This window comes from Frankliniella occidentalis, unplaced genomic scaffold (genome assembly GCF_000697945.3).
Source record: "Frankliniella occidentalis isolate FOCC.00 unplaced genomic scaffold, Focc_3.1 Scaffold3, whole genome shotgun sequence".
NCBI lineage: Eukaryota > Metazoa > Arthropoda > Insecta > Thysanoptera > Thripidae > Frankliniella > Frankliniella occidentalis.
The window spans coordinates 2,583,679-2,591,227 of record NW_026267133.1 but is presented as its reverse complement, the minus strand read 5'-3'; the positions used below and the strand labels follow the sequence as shown (position 1 = coordinate 2,591,227).

Here is a 7,549-nt window from a genome sequence, read left to right as displayed (position 1 = left end):
GCCGAGGCCAGGATGTGCGAGAGCGTGCCGAAGCGATGGAACAACATGGCGGTGAACTGGATCACCAGGATGAGCGCGAAGAAGAACACGAACACCAGACCGATGGGCTCCAGCTGGAGGTACTCCTTGGAGATGAGCACCTGCGGCAGAGTCGGACGCGTGTTGGGGAAGGTCGGTTCGGGAGGGCCGGGGCACCCTGGGGGCGCGCGGGGCGAGCCGCGAGCCAGCCCGCGGAGGGGGTGGGGCCCGAGACTCGCCCCGGCCCGCTCTAGCGAGCGCGCACTGCAAGCGGCCGCCTGCAGCGTAGGCAGCGAGCAGCGAGCGGGCGCACGGCTGCTCTGCGCTTGCCTACCTCACAGGCGGCGACCCCTACTCGACGCTTCAAGCGTCTTTTTATTAATAACGAAATATACATTTGGTGAGTTTTTCTGTTTTTTTTTCTTTTAAAGAAAAAGACTGTAGGTTGTTTGCAGTGCGCTCTCGATCCTCTGGTCTCAGACTGTACATGTACAAGGGTAGTCTGTACTGATCACTGCTGCCAAAGGAGGAGAGTAAAGTTCCACTAGTGACAGCAAAACACATACAGCATATTTGTTTTTAAAAGGAGTCAACTCCACGACTTTGGAAATCTACTTTGAAATGAGTTGGCGAAATGGACCCACACAAAAAGTCCATAAATCTTCATCGATGGCAGCAGTGATCACGTAGGACTGAACCGCGGACCAGCGCTGCCAGCCCCGAGACGCGGAGGGTGGCAGCACCCGCCATGCGAGCGCACGCATGCAACACAAGAGTAGCGAAGGGTGAGCGGAAGGAGCCGGGAAAAGCAAAGCAAAACTGGATGCTTTCCTTTCGATTATTTATCAGTTGTTGGGGTTTTAGCACACAAAGAGCAGAGCGGTACAGGCTCTGGCTTATTTCTCTTTGGGATGATCTTTCTAAGCCAGCCTTCCAGGAAGGATCCCAAACACATGGAGGAAACGTTCTCGCTCTACATATTCAAACTGCGTGACATCCGATCACCAAAAGGTGTGTGATGAAAGTAATACAAACACGCCAGAGCATGCAACAATGAACGCACAGAGAAGAGTGGGCGAATATAAAAAGTTGTCAAAGATGTTGTCACATACTTTGTGGTCTGCGACTTTTTATACACGGCTTTCAGTGATTGAATATGTCACACACTTGTAGAACGGACGTAAGCGACACGGGGTAAGCGAATGGTTTAATCGGCCCCGCACAACAGTCACCACACACACACAAAGAACGGATTATTACATTCTGGGAGGGCTGCATTAGCACATGCGAATGCATGCGGAGAGTCAAAGAAAGGGGGGTAACCTGTTAAAATAAAAATTAAATGTTGGGGTAAAATTGAGGCGTCCTTCTGTCGTTTCGGCTGTGAGCACAATTTGTTTCAACAGTGCACGACGTGTGCGCTCTATTTGTGCGGAAAATTAATCATTGCAAACAATTCTAACATTTGCACAGCACTTTAAAATAAAACGGCATTAGGGGTATATGGTTTTTAAGAACAAATTCTGACGTGCTTCAAAGTTAGGATTATTTGCCATGATATGTGTAATACACCTGTCAATCAACCTGGATAATGTGATAAAATACAATTTACATTGTTATAAGGGAATATTTAACTACGGCTGGGGCACCTGAAAATAACACTATCCTGCAAGGGGGATTAGCTGCGATGACAATATTTCTACCCAGCAACATAGAGCTGGGTATTAAGTGGGCTGAAAAGACGAGGTCTGTGTCAATGAGGATGTGATATGCAATTTGAATGGTAATGATTTAGTCGGGTCGGGTTTGCAAACAATTCCGCCTATTCAAGGGTTGGAATAGCAAACTAATGCTTCTAGCCTTCCTCTCTTAGCTTCCCGCGTGTGAAGCGGTCGACCCATCTGCGTTGTTACTGATCAGTACGGATTTCCATCGTCAGTCATCATACAGAAAGGACTTTTATGTACAGAGGACATTTCTGTCACCTGCCACCGTTGCAGAGGGAGACTCAATGCAAGAGAGGAGATGTGCAGACACAAGATAGGGAAGAGAAAAGGAGGTTGCGAAGCCTCAGAGCAGGAGATGCAATGCGCTTCAACTGCTCACAAATATTTCTCTTAGAGACTTCCACCACGACGCGGCCTCCGCAAGCAGACAGACGCAAAGAAGAAGAAAAAGGATAAAACAAACGTATAGGTCAGTCACGAGTTGGAGAGATAAGGAGAGAGATAGGGTGGCAAAAGTGCAGCCAGGTTAGGAAGTGAAACACAGAGACAGAAATTCGTATTTATAACAGATTGAGAAAACGGATCGATAGATACACAAGAAGAAGTCGACTGGTATACAGAAGGTATATAGAAAGAGATGCAGATAGGGGAAGTAGTGAGTGGCAGGCAGAGAAGTCCGAGCCAGACAAGCCGACCAACGAACCGACCGTCGCTCGCGGAGCGGGGCTGAGCAACGGCGGCGGGCACTAGCAGGCCTCGGTGGTGCTGGGGCCGACACGGCAACGGAACCGCGGACTACGGCGTGCGAGAGAGGCGAACGGCTGCTCGTCGCGCGTCCGAGCGGGTGCGAGAGAGACGGTCATTCATCCCTCCCGCACTCACGCGAACGCTGTGTGACAAAAAGGGGAAAACTACCCTCGCACTGTCCCGTAGTCCGTATCCGAGTTGAAAAGGAGGCGTCCAAGACTCACGTCACTCTACTGGGATATTTAACGGCTTACGCAGTGGTAGGTGAAACCACCAATTTAGCTTTTGTTTTTGAATCCCCCTTTTAAATAGGGTACCAAAGTTTTTTTTTACAACAACAAAACAAAAAGGTAAAATAACTATGTGAAAAAGGGGCAATGACGTGGGTATTGGACGGTCCCTGTCGGCGCCCCCGCCCTCGAGGACCCGTAGCGGGTGGGTCCGGCGAGCGGCCAGGCTTTTACCTCTGACGTTTCCTCGATATAGGTGATATTCGTCTTGACGCCTAACGGCCAGTCAACGTGGAGCTGGTCCTTGTTGAGTTGGAGTAAGAACACGATAAGGACAAACAGAGCATTGAACATGAAGAAAGCGAAAACGGACTTGTTCCGGAGCTCGATCAGGTCGGCGGCGATCCTGGCCTGTAACAGAGACACACAACGCACGCCCGACACGCACACAGACACACACATTAGGCTGGGTGACACAAGGGCTGCGCGCTTCCTACGCTAGCTGCTCGGTCCGGGCGTGGCGTGGCGTGGCGGGGGTGTTCGTGTGGTGTGGGGTGGGGGTGCTAGCACTAACAGGGCATCGGAGGGAGCGCTTACCTCTTGGGTGGTCTCGTCATACGTAATGTTAGTCTTGACCCCCAAGGGCCACTTTACGTGGAGGAGGTCCTTATTCAGTTGGAGCAGGAACACGATGAGGACAAAGATAGCATTCACCATAAAGAAAGCAAACACGGACTTGTCTCGCAGTTCTTTAAGGTCGTGGGCGATCCTGGCCTGTAATCACATTTTGGCAGGTTCTCCTTTCACGTCGCGAAACACGGCGAAGAAAAAGTGTTATCATTCTCGGGGAAATTAAATGCCACGGTGAACTATAAATTAATTATTTCGTGAAGACAACAATATTTTTTTTTTACATAGAGTTTCCAATAAAGATTTTCCAAATACTATCTAGAAAATAAATGTGACTTTCCCGACGAAACTGAGGTTGGTTAGAGTTGTCTCTATACTACTAATTGATTTCAGATTAGAAGGTTTTGTTTAAAAAAAAATCGCGAGTGGCCAAATACTGAACAGCCCCCCCCCCCCTTTTCAAAGATTATAAATCCTCTGGCACTTCCCCCTCGAGGCACTATGTCCAACTGTGATTTCCTTTGTGGGAGAACCGAGCAGTTAAAACAACAAGCACGCAGAATTTAAGGTAATTTCAAAGTAATTTCAAAATAAGTTCAAACTGAAAAATAAAATTGTAAAGAAATGATTCAAGGAAGAGGCACGCGGCCGACAACTGACCCGCTCGTTCTTGTCGTCGTCGATGGGGTACAAGTACTTGGCCAGCAAGTCTTTCCAGAACTGCATCTCCGTGGTGGAGATGAAGTCCACCTCGCCCCTCTTTAGATCGCGGTCCTCGATCCAGAACGGGTCGACTAGGTCATCCCGCCTCTGCTTGCCCTCTGCAAACGTCAAACATCGGGCAGACTGTGAGTAACGTGATGTAGACTATGGTTGCGAGGTGTGACGTTTGGCTCTACCGACCTGTGGTGGCCGTGTCGCTGTCCGAGTCGTTGAGCTGGTCCTCCGCCGAGGGGTCCTCGGCCAGCGAGCCGAGGTGGTGGTCCCTGCTGCCCGCCGAGGCCGTGCGCCTGCGGCCGCCGTGCTGCCCCTGCGGGTCAACGGCCCTGCGAACACAAACGAGCACCATGGGTTGCCTGCCTGCCGGGGAGCGGACCGGACGCCTGCCACACCAGCTGTCCCGCTACTCACACTTCGATGGTCTGCAGCCGCTTGCCGAGCGAGTCGAGCGACTCGGCGATCCGGACGAGCTGCGCCTTGTCGTCCACCGACTTGGGGTGCGTGCAGAAGATGCACTTGAAGAGGCCGGCCAGCGAGATCTCGATGCCGCCCTCGTCCCCGTCCGCGCCGCCGCTGTTCACGTTCTGGAGGAAGCCGAGCAGCGACTTCTGGCGCGCCTTGCGCTTGGCCTCCTCCGCCTCCTTGCGCTCCTCCTCGAGTTCCTGGACAAAGAGGACGGCGATGTAGAGGTCTGCAAGAGGGGCGACGACGTGGCCGACACCAGGGGGTGTGATCGTACCCCTACACCCGTACACCTTACTACACCGAGGGGCGAGGCGAGGGGGGGATCACTACGAAAACTCATTGTACAACCCCCCAAAAAAGTCACTAAAAAGTCACAAAAAAGTCACTAAAAAGTCAAAAAAAAGTCACTTTTCGTAAAATCATTGTACACATTTCGCATGACTGATCACCCCCTCGCCGAGGGGTACTTCACTAGAAATACACGTGAACACCAATTATTCTGTTTTTCTCTTGATTTTTCTTCCTAATTTTCTGTGAGTATTCCTGTTTTTTTGTTCCTGAATTTTTAATTGATTTTTCCATAGTTTTTCCTGATTCTTTTCGAGGGTGTACACTGATTTTCTTTACGAAAGAAGCACCCCTCGCCTTCACCTCCCTGCCAGACATGCGGTCCAAACCTTGCGGGTTTTCTTTGTTGCGACCTCCCTCGTGCCCCACGTCACGTTGTTGAGGTTGAAGATCGCGTACACAACCATGAGCAGGTACATGCTGGGGACGAGCGAGTAGTACAGGAGGCCGCAGAAGACCGTGAGCAGCTCCATGGGGTGCAGGAGGGCCGTGAGGACGAACGAGGCCGCTATCGCGTAGAAGAAGAGCGAGGACGGCGAGTAGGCGCCGTCCTCCGCCATCTCCAAGAGGACGCCCACCAGGACGGCGAGCATGACCATGGCGTAGAAGAGGGTGAGTAGCTGGGCGATAGCGAGCTGCGTGCAAGGATGGTTAGTGAGCACCTCGCCAGACACCTCCACCGAGTGTTAGTCTTACCTGTCGTCCGAGATGCAGCTGGTGTCCCCCGCCACCCTCTACGAACACGTCACCACCGTCACCACCACCATCGCCGTGCAAAAGCCAAGCTCCGGCCTTACCTTCTTGGTCTTCTTGGCCACCACTTCTCGCGTACCCCACGAGACGACGTTGAGGTTGATGATGGAGTACAGGATGAGCAGCAGGTACATGGAGGGGATTGCCATGAGGTAGATGATGCCCGGCACCACGCACCAGAACTCTTGTGGATGGAGACAGGCTGCTATGAAGAACGAACTCGACAAAGCTATGAGGAAGATGGCCGACGGCGAGCCGATGCCGTCCTCGCCCAGCTGGAGGGCAGTACCCACGATCACAGCCATCATGACCATGGCATAGCCCGTGGAGAGCATCTGAGCAAATAGGAGCTGGGGGGCGAAGCGACGGTTAGAGACGACACGGGGACAGACACAGGACGGACAATCGCGAGGACGGACACGACAGTACGACGACACCACGCGCAACAAAGAACAGAACAATCCACATACCTGTATGTTGGCCTTGCACGTGAAGCAGACAAGCATGAAGAACATGATGGGGATGATGTTGTAGTAGAAGCTGGTCCAGTTGTCGATCTTGAAGGCGGCCACGAAGGCTCCCACCAACATGAGGAAGATGGTTCCGGGGCCGAGGATGGTGCCACCCATCAACATCATCTGGTAGGCGATGTAGGGCATGGAGATGTTGTCGTTGATCTTGATGGTCTTCTTGGCGTCCACGAGCAAGTCCATGATGTTGGCGATGGTGGAGGGCACCCAGCGACGACGCTGGTTGTAGAACTCGTTGAAGCCCTCGGGGCAGTGGGTGTAGGCGTCCGAGGCGGCCGAGTACTCGACCCGGTAGCCTCGCTGCAGCAGCAGGGTGCACAGCCATCGGTCCTCGCCCTGATCGTACTGCACGTAGTGGCGGGCCTCGTCCGAGCGGGTGGTGTACTTGCGCATCACGTTGTCGTCCATGAGCGACTTGCCTCGGAAGAGCGAGAAGCAGCCGGGACTACAGAGGACGCAGCCGATCATGTGCTCGGTGGCCTTCTGCAGCCAATGCCCGATGGCGTACTCGAACATCTGGTACCACACCATGGGGCCGGAGCCGACGGGGTGGATGCGACCGCACGCCGCGCCCAGGTTGCGGTTCTTCTTCATGAGATCGATGAGCAGCTGGACGGCGTGCGGCTGGAAGTCGATGTCGCCGTCGAGCGTGAGCAGGAACGTGTTCTCCGCCATGACCTCCTTGCGGTCCACCGAGATGGGCAGCTCCATGAGGCGGTGGCCCAGCAGGTAGTACATGTACATGACCTGGCTCCAGCGCTTACGGTGACGGATCTTGGACTTGTCCTTGAGGTGCGCGATCATCTTGGTCTTGCCCGGCAGGATCCACTCGAGGCGGCCGCCGTACGGGGTCGGGTACTTCTTGGGCGGGCGCATGCGGATGTTGGTCTCGTGGACGTGCGAGGCCGCCTCGTCCATGATGGTCACCAGCAGCTTGACGAACCGGTTGCACACGCTCCAGTCGTCGTTGACGTCGCTGATCTCGAACGCGTCGTCGAAGAAGATGTGCGCTGCGGGAGGGAAAATGGATTAGTTCAAGAAACGACGACGTCGTGGGCTTTAGGGGGATCCAAATATTATGGCATCCCAAATGAATCAGGACGGTCAGTCACGTCCACGGGGACCCCAAGACATTTGTACCCCTTGTGGGTAAAAATATCATAGGGCTTCAATGGACTTCACTGACTGTCCTGACCCATTTGACACCCCATGATAATTGGACCCCCAAAAGTCCAGGAGGGTCGTCCAGGGCTCACAGGCGCAGACGGAGGCACTCACTCTCGAACTCGTAGTAGTCGGGGTCCACGACGCGCAGGTACTTCTGGGCGACGCGCCGCGCGCACTGGTCCTCGTCCATGCGCAGGATGGACTTGAGCATCTC

At 53.4% G+C, this 7,549-nt stretch overlaps 1 protein-coding gene across 1 annotated transcript in view; it reads right to left on the bottom strand.

Moving 5' to 3' along the window:
- Positions 1–7,544, bottom strand: part of LOC113211858 (chitin synthase chs-2) — a 15,135-nt gene extending 7,591 nt beyond the window's left edge. Inside the window, exons 1-8 of the mRNA XM_052266719.1 lie at positions 7,447–7,544; positions 6,109–7,178; positions 5,683–5,988; positions 4,484–4,734; positions 4,256–4,398; positions 4,013–4,173; positions 3,320–3,496; positions 3–140 (exon numbers count right to left, since the gene is read on the bottom strand). Coding sequence (XP_052122679.1) covers positions 3–140; positions 3,320–3,496; positions 4,013–4,173; positions 4,256–4,398; positions 4,484–4,734; positions 5,683–5,988; positions 6,109–7,178; positions 7,447–7,525 — 2,325 coding nt within the window. The 5' untranslated portion in view covers positions 7,526–7,544. The remainder of the gene's footprint in view (positions 1–2; positions 141–3,319; positions 3,497–4,012; positions 4,174–4,255; positions 4,399–4,483; positions 4,735–5,682; positions 5,989–6,108; positions 7,179–7,446) is intronic.
- Positions 7,545–7,549: the final 5 nt, after the last annotated feature.